At 50.0% G+C, this 14,476-nt stretch overlaps 1 protein-coding gene and 1 non-coding gene across 5 annotated transcripts; both read right to left on the reverse strand.

Moving 5' to 3' along the window:
* Positions 1–384: 384 nt before the first annotated feature.
* RINL (Ras and Rab interactor like) lies at positions 385–14,340 on the reverse strand. Of its 4 annotated transcripts, none has more exons than XM_066349179.1 (12): positions 14,301–14,340; positions 13,195–13,441; positions 12,836–12,992; positions 9,779–9,881; positions 7,959–8,031; positions 7,830–7,873; positions 7,395–7,544; positions 6,933–7,316; positions 6,219–6,536; positions 5,832–5,963; positions 5,513–5,676; positions 386–1,265 (listed from the first exon to the last, which is right to left on the reverse strand). In XM_066349179.1, exons 2-12 carry the CDS (start codon positions 13,242–13,244, stop codon positions 1,206–1,208), a joined length of 1,635 nt encoding a protein of 544 aa, XP_066205276.1. In that variant the 5' UTR covers positions 13,245–13,441; positions 14,301–14,340; the 3' UTR covers positions 386–1,205. The 4 variants fall into 4 exon arrangements, with proteins under 4 accessions (XP_066205278.1, XP_066205276.1, XP_066205274.1 ...); XM_066349177.1 differs by having other exon boundaries at positions 14,178–14,322; XM_066349180.1 differs by lacking the exon at positions 386–1,265 and adding an exon at positions 2,991–5,431 and having other exon boundaries at positions 13,195–13,439; positions 14,178–14,322.
* Positions 9,610–9,717, reverse strand: LOC136381614 (U6 spliceosomal RNA). The gene has a single exon (XR_010747106.1). It is a non-coding gene; the product is annotated as a U6 spliceosomal RNA (small nuclear RNA).
* Positions 14,341–14,476: the final 136 nt, after the last annotated feature.

Here is a 14,476-nt window from a genome sequence, read left to right on the forward strand (position 1 = left end):
ATTTTTCTGAAGCTGGAAACAGGGAGAGACAGTCAGACAGACTCCCGCATGCGCCTGACCGGGATCCACCCGGCACGCCCACCAGGGGCAACGCTCTGCCCACCAGGGGGCGATGCTCTGCCCCTCTGGGGCGTCTCTCTGCGGCGACCAGAGCCACTCTAGCACCTGTAGACCAAGGAGCCATCCCCAGCGCCTGGGCCATCTTTGCTCCAATGGAGCCTTGGATGCGGGAAGGGAAGAGAGAGACAGAGAGGAAGGAGGGGGGGGTGGAGAAGCAAATGGGTGCTTCTCCTATGTGCCCCGGCCGGGAATCGAACCCGGGTCCCCCGCACACCAGGCCAACGCTCTACCGCTGAGCCAACCGGCCAGGGCTATCCTCATTCTTTTGCATGTGGATATCTATCCAGTTTTCCCAATACCATTTACTGAGAAGACTGTCCTTTCCCCAGTGAATGATCTGGGCACCTTTGTCAAAAATCATTTGACCACATATGCAAGGGTTTAACTATAGAATTTGCATTTTTAACAAGTTGCTGCTGAAAATCACTGATATATAGTATCAGATTAAAAATAAAACAGGAAGCCTGACCAGGTGGTAGCACAGTGGGTAGAGCATCAGACTGGGACAGAGTGTAGCAGATTTGAAATCCCAAGGTTGCTGGCTTGAGCGCGGCTCATCTGACTTGAGCATGGTGTCACTGGCTTGAGCATGGAATAACAGACATGACCCTATGGTCTCTAGCTTGAGCCCAAAGGTCACTGGCTTGAAGCCCAAGGTTGCTGGCTTGAGCCCAAGGTTGCTGGCTTGAGCAAGGGGTCACTAGCTCAGCTGGAGCCTCTGGGTCAAGGCACATATGAGAAAGCAATCAATGAACAACTAAGGCGCCACAACAAAGAATTGATGCTTCTCATCTCTCTCCCTTTCTGTTGTTCTGTCTTTATCACAAATAAATAAATAAATAAAAATAAAACAGGAAGGGAGAGTGTACTTTTCAAGAAGTCATAGAAAGGGTGACACTTGAGCAAAACCCTGTAAAAGGCAAGGGAGTCAGACATGCTCGCATCTTGGTAAGATGTTTCAGGCATAGCAAAGCTAGGCAAAGACCTGAGGTGGGGAACAATAAGTCCCCGAGGCTGGAGCAGGTGAGTGGAGAGCCAGTGGAAGGAGATGATAATCCAGTATTTCCTGCGGGGCCTTGTGGGTCTCAAAAGCCTGAGGAAGGCCTCAGGCTTTCACTGTGAGATGGGGCCATGCGACTTGTAGCCTGGGAGAAGAGTGAAATTTGGGATTAGAAGAGGCCTCAAGATCAGCAAAGTGAGTTTTCTCTAGATAACTTGGGTAAACAGGCCCTATGATAAACCAGGGGGTGATGATGTTAAAAGGATTAAATTTGGCCTTGGCCGGTTAGCTCAGTCAGTTAAGAGCATAGTCTAGAAATGACAAGATTGCGAGTTCGAACCTTGGTAGGGCACACATGGAAAGCAAGCAATAAATGCATAACTGAGTGGGACAACAAATGAATGCTTCCCTTCCCCTCCCCTCTCTCTCCCTTCCTCTCTCTGTCTCTCTGTAAATCAATCAATCAATCAATAAAACAAATTAAGCCTTGGCCAGATGGTTCAGCTGGAATGTTGTCCTAGAGCCCAGAGGTTGCCAGTTCGATTCCCTGATCAGGGCACATATGGGAGCAGCTTGCTCTTCCTGTGTCTCTCTCCTTGCCTCTCTCTCTAAAAAAAAAGGGGGGGGGGATTAAATTTTCTTCCCATGTTAAAATGTTCTCCCACCAGAGTGGACAAGAGCTTAACTTAGATAACAAAAATAAAAAATGAAATTGCATTTGCATTTCTTACAAACCTAAATTCTGGCCTGAGAGGTGGACCTATGATCTATTTCTAAAAATTTCCTTCTGACTGTCACGTGGGCAGTATTGGAGGGGATCCCCAGGACTGGGAGGCAAAAAGTAGGGTAGTGTGGGGAGGCTGGGCCAGATTCAGATCGGGGCCATGGAAAGGGAAGATAGGGTGAGCAGCAGGGGAGAGGGAGGGATTCAGGATGAGGCCCAGGGATCTGGCCTAAGGACTGGGGAATTGTGAGGGACCAAGATGGGACTAGAAGGAGAAGCAGGCCCTGGCTGGTTGGCTCAGTGGTAGAGCGTCGGCCTGGCGTGCAAGGGGTCCCGGGTTCGATTCCCGGCCAGGGCACACAGGAGAAGCGCCCATCTGCTTCTCCACCCCTCCCCCTCTCCTTCCTCTCTGTCTCTCTCTTCCCCTCCCGCAGCCAAAGCTCCATTGGAGCAAAGATGGCCCGGGCGCTGGGGATGGCTCCTTGGCCTCTGCCCCAGGCGCTAGAGTGGCTCTGGTCGCGACAGAGCGATGCCCCAGAGGGGCAGAGCATCGCCCCCTGGTGGGCGTGCCGGGTGGATCCCGGTCGGGCGCATGAGGGAGTCTTTCTGACTGTCTCGCCCGTTTCCAGCTTCGGAAAAATACAAAAAAAAAAAAAAAAAAGAAAGAATAGAAGGAGAAGCATGTTTCTGGGAGATGCTGCAGCCAATTTGGGGTGCCACTGGAGTGAGAGCCTTAGAAGAGGCACACAGCACAGAGCCCAGGGCTCCAGCGTGAACAAGAGACCAAGTGTAACCCTAACGCCCTAACACCTGAGACCCCAAACATCTGCCATTTAAGTTTCACTTTCCCATACTTGCCACATATCCATGCATCACCTGTACACTTTGCTACTTAATAGTTTTCTTTAAATCAACTCACTTTTTAATTTTATTTAAATATTTTTTATTGATTGATTTGGGGGGCCTCAATTTGTTGTTCCACTTATTTATGACTTCATTGGTTGATTCTTGTATGTGCCCTGACTAGGGATTGAACCCACAACCTTGGTGTGTTGGGATGATGCTCATCTAACCAACAACTATCTGGCCAGGGCCAACTCACTCATTTTTAAAATTCAACATATTTATTTAAACAGGAGATGTCATTTTATTTCAGAAAGTGGAAAACCAGTGTCAACTGCCATAAACAGAATATAATAGTACAAATCAATGATTCAGCGAGGATCAAGAAGAGTTGCTGAAAACACTAGATGAGATTGCTGGGGACAGGTTAGTCACAGGGTCTCAAAGTACCATCCACAGGTGACATAATTCAAAGAGGTAAAGACACCTTTATGGGGAAGAGATCTGGTAGTCACTTCAGTTATGGGCAGAATTGTGTCTCCTCCCTAAATTCATATGTTGAAGTCCTCAGAATGTGACTGTATTTGGAATAGGTCCTTTAAAGAGGTAATTGAGATAAAATGATGTTATAGAATTGTACCCTTGAAACCTGTATAATTTTATTAAACAATATCATCCCACTAAATCCAACGTGAGCCTGACCAGTGGTGGTGCAGGGGATAGAGCATTGACCTAGGATGCTGCAGTCCCAGGTTTGAAACCTTGAGGTCACCAGCTTGAGCACAGGCTCGTCTGGCTTGAGCACAGGCTCACCAGCTTGAGTGCAGGATCGCTGGCTTGAGCAGGATCATCAACATGATCCCTTGGTCATTGGCTTGAGCAAATGATCAAAGATCACTGGCTTGAGCAAGAGGTCAGTGGCTTGGCTTAGGCATCCCAGTCAAGGCACATATGAGGAGCAATGAATGAACAACTAAGGTGCCGCAACTACAGTTGATGCTTCTCATCTCTCTCCCTTTCTTTTTCTCTAAAACCAATAAAATAAACATTTTGAAAAAGGCTGATGTCAGTAGGATCTCAGCCCATCTCTTTGCAGATGCCCCAATAACTTGTTTTATCCCCCCTCAAAGTTAATTCCACTTGTTTCTTTCTATATTTTAGTGAGGGGTGTGAGGGGTGGAGGGAAAGAGAGAGAAAGATCCCATGGTTACTGGCTTGAGCCAGCAACTTTGGGTTTTTTAACCTGGTGTCCCAGGTTGATGCTCTATCCACTGCACCACCATGGGTCAGTCAGCTACTAAAATATTTAGAATTACATATGTAATGCCTGATCTGTGGTGGCGCAGTGGATAAAGCGTTGACCTGGAATGCTGAGGTCAGCAGTTTGAAACCTTGGACTTGCCTGGTCAAGGCACATATGGGAGTTGATGCTTCCCACTTCTCCCCACAGCCCTCTCAAAATCAATTAAAAAAAAAGAATTACATGTATATCTTGCATCGTATTCCTATTGAACAGTGCTATTCTAAGGGGATAGAGAAGACTGTGGACAATTAACACAGTAAGTAAGTATATAGTGTGTTAGGAAGTGATAACTTCTATGGAAAAAACTGATCAGGGTAGGGAGTGTCTTAATTTCGTGTTACTGTTGTAACAAATTACCATTAGTGGCTTAAAAAACCCTACCAATTTATTATCTTTCAAGTCTGAAGGTCAGAAATTCAAAATAGATATTTGGAGTCTATAATCAAAGGCTGAGTTTCCGCTGGAGGTTCCAGGGGAAAATCTATTCCTTGTCATTTTTTCTTTTTTTAACAGAGAGAGAGAGAGAAAGGACAGACAGATAGGAATGGAGATAGATGAGAAGCATCAACTCATAGTTGTATCACTTTAGTTGTTCATTGATTGCTGTCTTATATGTGGCTTGACCGGAGGGCTCCAGCTGAGTCAATGACCATTTGCTCAAGCTAGTGACCTTGGGCTTAAGCCAGCGACCTTGGGCTTCAAAGCCAGCGACTTTTGGTCTCCAGCCAGCGACCATGGGGTCATGTCTATGGTTCCATGCTCAAGTTGATGACCCTGCACTTAAGCCAGATGAGCTTATGCAAGCTAGCAACCTCAAGGTTTCAACCTGGGTCCTCAGCGACCCAGGACAATGCTCTATCCACTGCGCCACCACCTGGTCAGGCCATTCCTTGTCTTTTCCAGCTTCTAGCAGGTGCCTGTATTCTTTTGCTCCTGGCCCTCACTCCAGCCTCTACTTGCACCATTACATCACTTCCTCTGACTCTGACCCTCCTTCCTCCCTCTTATACTAACCCTTGTGATTACATTAGGCCTACCAGAAACCAGGATAACCTCCCCATCTTAAAACCCATAATTTAATCACACTGGAGCTAGGGTGTATTATTCTGCTTTCCACAGGAAGGGTCAAGAGAGAGGAGTTACAGTTTTATACAGTTGTGTCTGAAAGAGGCTCACTGAGACTGTGAAATCTGCCTAGAATTCTGAAGGAAAGAGCAGTGTGAATATTAGGAAAGGGCATTGCAGGAAGCAGGAGCAGCCAATGCAAAGGCCCGGAGGTGGGCTGTTCCCTTTTCCTAGGACCTCCTCCTTTTTGCTGTTCCTAAACAACAGGTGCCTCTCTGTATCTTGCTTGAAGAATAGAAAGGTTTGAAACCCCTATTCATCACTGGTCTCTTGGCACAGTCTCTATTCCCCATGGTTTCTCAAAGGGCAGGTCAGCCTGTGGGGACAGGCAGGAGCCTGGGTGAGAAAGGCAACAGGACCAGCCCTTCCCTCTACCCTCAGCCCAACCAGTGGTCACCTGGGCTCCAGCGCAGCCCTGTCCGTGCAGCGTCCGCCTGCGGTGCCACTGGCGCAGAGAGGCACTGGCCTCAGAGCTGAGCCCCTGGGGGGCGCGTCCGGCTTCAGGCTGGTAGTGGGCAATGTGGTGCAGCGCCCCAAACCACGTGGTCAGGTAGTACCCAACTAGGGGCAAGAAGGAGAGGTTGGCAGAGCTCTCCCGGCTTCCCTCATGGCCCGAAGGCCCCTGCAGTTTGCCAACCTTTCCTCCTACTGCAGGGTGAGGCTGTTTTGGGGCACGCCCCTGTTGGGTCCTGACATTCTGGGGGTTAAGGGCTTACCTTCTCCCAGTAGCTCTTCAGGATCTAAGAGCTCCATAAGAAACTCCACGTCCAGCTGTGTCTCCCCAATGTCCGGACTCCAGATAAGCTCCTCCGTCAGCGCTGGGAGAAAGGCGTCGGCACCCAAGGCCTCTAGGGGAGCCAACGACAGGCTTTGAGATGGGTGAGGACATGCAGGTCCCTTCCACCCCATTCCCAGGATGGAGAGCGCTGGCTTCCCTCACCTTGCTTGGCGTGCAAACGCCTCTTATTTTATCTCCAGGCCTAAGTAGATGCCTACCATAGAACATGCCACCCTCGCCCCTCCTGCGCACAGGTGCCTCCTACCTGGCTCCCACAACCCTCAAGGCCCACCCACATCCAGGTAGACGCAGAGTTCTCCTTTACCATGGTTCTCGCTCAAAGCCAGGCCCGCATAGACATCACTGCACACCGCCAGCAGCAATGCCACCTTCCGGCGTGGGGCGCAGGCGGCGTGGAGGTGCGCAAGGTGCGAGTGGATCTGGCCCCGCAGGGTGGGGGCGGGGCCTTGCCCCTCAGGTCCCGCCCCCTGAGCTCCCGCAGGCCCCGCCCCCGCCCGCAGGGCTATTTGTCGCCGCCGCAGTCGCCGCAGTTCTGGAGCGCGGAACGTGCGGAGTCGTGCCCACAGGGTCGGCTTCAGCGGCGCCAGTACAGCCTGGCACAAGGCCGTCTCCACTGCGAGGCCTGCGAGGGGACAGTGTGGGTAAAGGAGGTGTCGCTGGGCTGACCATGCCCACGCGCTAGCAGCACTGTCCCATCCTGGCCAACCACACCTCCCTAGCTTCTGACCACCCACAGGTGTAGACATGTAGGACACGTGTGGAAGAGGGATCCTGGGTGTGAACACCTGCATGGGAGAGGGAATCATGGCTGTCACACCTGTGTGAGATGGCGCAGTGGTGTACAGAATGGGTGGTGTATGTGTAGGAAAGGGCGTGTGAGCGGAAAAGGAAGCAGGTGTGCACAGGGATAGAGAGGAAGAATTTGAGTGTGAACACATATGTAGGGCCAAGTGGTGGCAAATGTGAACAGTGCGGGTTCAGGGAGTGGCCCTAATTCCCTCCCTGTCCTCCTCATTACCGAGATCCTCATTCTTCTGGGAGACCCCAGGACTTCTGCTCCCAAAGACAGCCCTGACACTGGGGTCCTTTGCTAAGTGGTCCTGGAGATCAGTAAGGAGGTGCCGCACATCCTGAAGAAGCTCTGTGGCCGGGTCCCCAGGCCTGTGGGGGCCTCCAGCATCTGCGGTGAGGCGCGCCTGAAGGGCTCGGAACTGCCCGGCCACATAGCTGCTCCGGGCCCTGGCTAGAGCCCGGATGTGACTGGTAAGCACTTCCTCTCCATCTTTGCAGTTGTCATCCTCTTCCTTGTCCAGGCTGGCCAGAGCTGGCCCAGGCTGGTGTACTTCTGGGTTGAGCGGGCCTTCCACCCAAGAGACCTGGTGAGGGGCAGGATTCCTGGGGGCTGGATGTGAGGAGAGGGTTGGTCTAATGGAACAGCAGCAGCAGCTCCCTCATGGGCCCAGGACCATGCCCAACTAACCTGGATCATTTTTCTTGGCAGTCTCTGGAGCTATCTTCGAGGAAGTCCGCTCCATCCCCTGCTCTCTGTGGGTTTCCAGGTAGAGCTTGTTCACCACAGAGAGTACCCTGCCTGAGGTGTTGAGTTGAACACTGCCAGTCTGCAGAGGACCTGAGGGCCAGAAGAAGTGAGGTGTTCCAGATGTCCAAGGGGCCAACTCTGGTTCCTTTAGGGCACCAAGAGACTTTGTTCCCAGCCTCATTACTGGAGGAACTATAGCTTGGCCCCTGGTTCATCCTTACTCAAGCCCAGGAGTCACCCCTGCCCCACCCAGCTCTCTTAGATCCCCTTCCTTACCCTCCTTCAAACCTCGTAGTCTGGCCCCCCAAGTGCCATCTTCCTGGACCAAGTAGGCAGAAAGCTGGTCTCTCCCTCCCTTAGAGAAATATGCCTTACCGAGGGTGGGAGGGGGCAAGAGCAGTGTTCTGGGCAAAATATCCCTGAGAAAAGACAAGTGGAGCCATAGTGTGGGTAAGGTATCTTAGGGAACAACCCCTCTTAGCCCTTTTGGTAGGTAGCCTGTACCTGCTGGCTGATAGGAAAGCTAGGAGATGGGGCAGGTCCAGCATGTAGAGGTTAGAGGATTCCAGAGCAACGCCTGGGGGAGGGGCAAGGAAGGACAAGTTAGAAAACATGGAGGGTGGCAGTCTCCTCTTTCCTGGGACTCTCTCTCCCCAAGTCCTATCCCAGGGGTCCCCAAACTTTTTACACAGGGGCCAGTTCACTGTCCCTCAGACCGTTGGAGGGCTGGACTATAAAAAAAACTATGAACAAATTCCTATGCACACTGCACATATCTTATTTTAAAGTAAAAAAACAAAACGGGAACAAATACAATATTTAAAATAAAGAACAAGTAAATTTAAATCAACAAACTGACCAATATTTCAATGGGAACTATGCTCCTCTCACTGACCACCAATGAAAGAGGTGCCCTTCCAGAAGTGCGGCGGGGGCGGATAAATGGCCTCAGGGGGCCTCATGTGGCCCGCGGGCTGTAGTTTGGGACCCCTGTCCTATCCCCTCCCCCAAGAACCTTCAAACCTTCTGAATAGGAAAATTTCTACTCCTTGGAAGTCCCCATCTTCTCCTGTGTCTTTATGTTTGCATCCCACTTATGCCACCAAATATTTGTTCATTAGACAAGTATTTATTTAGCTCCTTTTCATTCTGAGATATTGGGGATACAAATGTCAAAAGGCAGACAAAATTACTGCTTTCCTATAGCTTACCTTTTAGTGGAGTAGAAAAATAAAACTATATTGTATTGAGTACTATGAAAAAAAATGGAGTGATTAAAAATACCGAGGGAGCCTGACCAGGCGGTGGCGCAGTGGATAGAGCGTCGGACTGGGATGCGGAAGGACCCCGGTTTGAGACCCCAGGGTTGCCAGCTTAAGTGCAGGCTCATCTGGCTTGAGCAAAAGCTCACTAGCATGGACCCAAGGTCACTAACTCGAGCGGGGGATTACTCAGTCTGCTGTAGGCCCGCGGTCAAGGCACATATGAGAAAGCAATCAATGAACAACTAAGGTGTCACAACGAAAAACTGATGATTGATGCTTCTCATCTCTCTCCATTCCTGTCTGTCTGTCCCTATCTATCCCTCTATCTGACTCTCTCTGTGTCCCTGTAAAAACAAAAAAACAAACAAACAAACAAACAAAAAGAGGGATATCATTACTGTGGTAGTCAAGGAAGGTTACTTTTCCACAGAGGGCTGAAGGATAGAGACTAAACCAATCATTCAAGGAAGAGCATTAATTCGGGGTGAACAAATGCAAAAGCCCTGAGGCTGGGACTCATTTAGTGTGCTCGAGGAACAGCGAAGTGTTGCTGGTACAGACTGAATGAGGGGCAACAGGTGGAGAGGTGGGCGGGTTGACTACTGAAACACCTTATAAGCCATGATGAGTTTACATTTTTATCTAAGAATGTTGCATATCATTTGCAAGGTTTAATGCAGAAATGTTAACATCGGATTGAAAATACCACTCTGGCTACTGTGCTTAGAACAGATCGCAGGGAGGAAAGGCGGGAGCAGGGATACCAGAGAGGAGGCTACTGAGCTTGTTGGGAAAGAGGTGATGGTGGCTTGGACTAGGGAAATGGAAGCAGAGAGGGTGGGGAAGATTGGGGAGATACTTTGGAAATAAAGTAGACTGTTCTCTTTTTTTCTCTTATGGAACGTTTCACAAATTTGCATGTCATCCTTTGTATAGGGGTCATACTAATCTTCTCTGTATCATTCCGACTTTAGTATATGTGCTGTTGAAGTGAGCACAAGCTGACTTCTTAATGATAATTTCGTTGTTGACTGGAAAACTCAAAGGTAGGCTCCTCACCTCCAGGAAACTTGTGGATCTGGTAGGTGTTGACTTTCCCTGGTGAAGGTTCTGTCCTCAATACCAGGACCTGGCTGGTGTCATGTCCTATGACCAGGAAACTCTGTGGGTTGGACAAATGTCAGCATGAAGAGGATTTGCGCAGATGTGTTACTTTTGCCTGCCTAGCATCCATTTCCCTTATTTGGGGCTTCATACCCCAAATTTCCTTTAGAGTACCACACTCCTTCTCAGTCCCTGTGTCCACGAGTCTTGAAAGAGGGTCCATCACATGACCTAGCCAATAGGATGACAGTGCTCTCTGACCATTATGATTGGTTCAGAGATGGGCATGTGAACCAAGCTGAGCCAATGGGAATTTTCCTGGAGCTCTTTGGGAAGAGGCCTCTTTTTATACTGGGGCTGCTAAACTGGTGAGATCTCTGCCACCATAAGGAGAGACCGCCCCTGACACACACACACACACACAAGGAGGAAGCTATGGTAGACCCATTAATTGTCTGACCCAAATCTTTCCCCTGTTCCTTGCAGAACCCCAGGTTTGTGCAGGGTATTAATATGCACAGCCATAGAATATGAATAATAGTGCTTCACATCTCTGGCTGTATAACTCCTAAGTGAGCTTTTAAAAAATACTGCGGCCCTGTCTGGTGCCTCAGTGGATAGAGTGTCGTCCTGGAGCACTGAAGTCATGGGTTTGATCCTTGGTCAGGGCATGTATGAGAAACAATGAGTGCACAACTACATGGAACAAATAAGCAGAACAATGAGTTGATGCTTCTATCTCTCCCTCTCTCTCTCTCTTTCTCTCTCTCTCTCTTTTGTGAGAGAGACAGAGACAGGAAGGGAGAGAGATGAGAAGCATCAATTCATAGTTGCATCACTTTAGTTGTTCACTAATTGCTTCTCATATGTGCCTTGGCCGAGGGGCTCCAGCCAAGCCAGCGACCCCTTGCTCAAACCAGCACCCTTGGGCTCAAGCCAGCAACCTTTGGCTTCAAGCCAGTGACCTTTGGGCTCAAGCCAGTGACCATGGGATCATGTCTATGATCCCACACTCAAGACAGTGACCCTGCACTCAAGCCAGATGAGCTTGTGCAAGCTGGCAACCTCAGGGTTTCAAACATGGGTCGTCAGTGTCCCAGGCCGATGCTCTATCCACCGTGCCACCACCGGTCAGGCTGTGCTTCTCTCTCTCTTTCTCTCAAATCAATGGAAAAAATTAAAAAATATATTGCTACAGGGCCCTGGCTGGGTGCTCAGTTGTTTAGAGTGTCATCTCGATATGCCAAGGTTGTGGGTTCAATCCTCAGTCAGGACACATGCAAGAACTAACCAATGAATTCATAAATAAGTGGAACAACAAATCAATGTCTCTCTCTCACTTCTCTCAAAATGATTTAAAAAAATTAAAAATATTGCTGCTGGACCCAATACATATATTCCAAATCAAATGTAAAAGCCATTGCTTTTGCTGCTAAAATAAACAGGTACAACTGGTGCTTCCTTTCTTCCCTTCCTCCTGCCTGGAACACACACATGTGCTTGGACCTGGGGTAGCCACTGGGAAACCAGGAGGCAAGTCCGAGAGAAATGCAGAGACACTGCTCTTGATGTCACCCAACTGCTGACCTACAGCCAGCAGCTGCCTTTCTGGTTATGTTAGAAAGAAAATGCCTATTTGTTAAAACTACTATAGAGTGAGTGTTTGTTACTTACAGCCCAGAATGTTCAGAAGCAAAGCCAAGCCTGACCAGGCGGTGGCGCAGTGGATAGAGCATTGGACTGGGATGCGGAGGACCCAGGTTTGAGACCCCGAGGTCGCCAGCTTGAGCACGGGCTCATCTGGTTTGAGCAAAGCTAACCAGCTTGGACCCAAGGTCGCTGGCTCTAGCAAGGGGTTACTGGTCTGCTGAGGGCCCACGATCAAGGCACACATGAGAAAGCAATCAATGAACAACTAAGGTGTCACAACGAAAAACTGATGATTGATGCTTCTCATCTCTCTCCGTTCCTGTCTGTCCCTGTCTATCCCTCTCTCTGAATCTCTCTCTGGCTCTGTAAAAAATAAAAAATAAAAATAAAAATAAATAAAGCAAAGCCAAGAAATAGGACAAAGAGAAATTTGTAAGTAATCTGATGCTCAGGACCCAGGCATTCCCGAAATTACCGTGTTTCCCCATGTATAAGATGCTCCCATGTATAAGATGCACCTTAATTTTGGGGCCCCCCAATTTTTCTTTTTCTTCTTCTTTTTTTTTTGCACTTTTCTGAAGCTGGAAACCGGGAGGCAGTCAGACAGACTCCCGCATGCGCCCGAACGGGATCCACCCAGCATGCCCACCAGGGGGCGATGCTCTGCCCCTCTGGGGCGTCACTCTGTTGCATCCAGAGCCACTCTAGCGCCTGAGGCAGAGGCCACAGAGCCATCCTCAGTGCCCGGGCCATCCCCGCTCCAATGGAGCGTCGGCTGCGGGAGGGGAAGAGAGAGACAGAGAGGAAGGAGAGGGGGAGGGGTGGAGAAGCAGATGGGCGCTTCTCCTGTGTGCCCTGGCTGGGAATCGAACCCAGGACTCCTGCACGCCAGGCTGACGCTCTACCACTGAGCCAACAGACCAGGGCTGGGGCCCAAAATTTGAAAAAAAATATGTACTACATAAAGTTATTACAGTTGTTTTATTCATCATAAAATTCATACAACTTCTCATCACTCTCAAAACTCCCATCCATTAGCTTGTCCTCATTTGTGTCTGATGTTGAATAACTGTCTTCAACAATGAGCACAAAAACAAGCACAAAAAGGTGGGAAATGCAAGCAAAAGAATCTACAACCATTGTAGAAGATGCAGCCAGTTTTTAGACCCCAAACTTTTAGGAAAAGGGTGCGTCTTATACATGGGGAAATACGGTACTTCAGAGTTTTTCAGTCATTTGAATCAATAAGTAGCCTTTTTGGTTTGGCCTATTTGTGTTGTTTGTTACTAGCAACTGGGGAGTCCTGAGTGATCCAGGGTGTTGTGGGAGGGTCAGAAAGGGTCCCCAGCTGTGAGTACTCACCCCCGGTGGCCACAGCTCCAGAAGGGCTTCTGCACTCTGGACATCCAGTTCTGGGATCTGCCACACCCCCCATGTCCTCTGCAGCCGGAGAAGTGGCTCTGGGGCCCCAAGGTCCCCTAAGCAGTTCTCACCTGCTCCGTTCTGTGATGTGACCAGTCTGTGACATGCAGGGTCCAGGAAACCAAGGGTCAGAGGTGGACAGTTGGACAGTGAGGCGGGGTCAGAGGTACAGGAAGGGGAAGCCCAGGGGTGAAGGGTCAGAGACCGGGTTCAGAGTCCTATGGGGGGGGGGCATTGGATGGCAGGGGTTTCTGAATCCAGGGGCAGAAGATGGAGACACTAGCCCCAGCAGCCCTCACCTCTCCCCGTTGGTGGGGCCTGCCAAGGCCTGGTCCTCTGGCTGGGCCATCCTCAGGATGTATGAGGCCAGCAAGCCATGGTCTGGCCTTTGGCAGGGAGGAAGATAGGGCTCAAGGTTGCTCCAGTTCAGGGGAAATGTTCAACGTATTTACAGCCAATATGGCAGAGACCCTGCCAATCAGAATGGCTCTGAGGCTCCTTGCTGTGCCAGGCATTAATCCTTTCATCACCGGATGGTGGAGTGCTCTGGGGATCACAGGAGGGAGGCCAGTGTGTCTTGTGGTTGGGGGAGAGGGAGAGGACTCAAATAACAAGTATTTACCAAGTGGTAGGGAAGGAGTTTAGTTTTTAACACCGAGCGCAGCTGTGTGAATGTGGACCCGCTAAGTAACAAGCCTACCCAATACCAGCACCTGGAAAAGGGCTCCCCTAGTAGGCTCCATGAATGAGACAAATGTTACACAATATCCCCTCCTCCTCCTTTCCCACACCACGGAGGGGCCTCGCATATTTCCCTCTGACATTTTCTAATGAAAAATTCAAACATTCAGAAAAATGGGAAGAATTTTACAGGGAACATCCATACACCCACTTCCTAGATGCTACCATTATTTTACTATTTGCTTTCACACTCAGCCATCCCTTTACAGAGTCCTATAGAGGGTTACCAGTTGAGACCCATTTGTGAATATTTCCCCTGTAGCACTCCTAAGAGTAGGGAACCTGGGTCCCTGCATCCATGCATCCCACAAATATTTACTGCATACAGGCCCAGAATTAGGTACTAGAGTTCTGGGGATAGAATAGGCCTTGCTCTCAGGGGCATCCATTCTTTTTGCGGTGGGTAGAGAAGGTGGATAATAAACAGCTAAGCTAATCAACCAGCCTGCTGACCCAGGGTATTAGGAAGGGGGGACCGGCACAGGTGCACCGTGCAGGAAGGAGCAGACAGGAGGGGTGGAGGAGGGAGGCAGATACTCACCTGGGTCCCCTGAGAGGGGGAGGAGTAGGTGGGTAGTGCTGAGCAGGGTAGGGGAGCTGCCTAATACCAAGAGAGGCAGTGGGGGGTAATAACGCCAGCGGCTCGGTCCCTAGGGGCCCCTACCTGTTCTCGGAGGGGAGGCCTGGAGGAGCAGGAAGTGAAAGTGTGCCTCAGAGAGGAAGCTGAGCAGCCAGTGGGGGAAAGAGGCGGGGCTAGGGGTATCTGAAATTGACCTTCCTTCTGCTTTCTGGGGGCCAGGCCTCAGGTGACAGGGCTTTGGAGGAAGGGACCCTGGCAAA

Source organism: Saccopteryx leptura, chromosome 9 (assembly GCF_036850995.1).
Source record: "Saccopteryx leptura isolate mSacLep1 chromosome 9, mSacLep1_pri_phased_curated, whole genome shotgun sequence".
Lineage (NCBI taxonomy): Eukaryota > Metazoa > Chordata > Mammalia > Chiroptera > Emballonuridae > Saccopteryx > Saccopteryx leptura.

Bases quoted from the DNA above. Each gene is read 5' to 3' on its own strand.
- RINL (XM_066349179.1), bottom strand. From the start codon at position 13,244: ATGGCCCAGCCAGAGGACCAGGCCTTGGCAGGCCCCACCAACGGGGAG. The intron at 7,545-7,829 runs GTAAGGCATATT...TCTGGCCCTCAG, and splicing joins CTTGCCCCCTCCCACCCTCG to GTCCTCTGCAGACTGGCAGT. The intron at 1,266-5,512 runs GTGACCACTGGT...CTCTTCTCCCAG, and splicing joins AGGGCTGCGCTGGAGCCCAG to GCTACAAGTCGCATGGCCCC.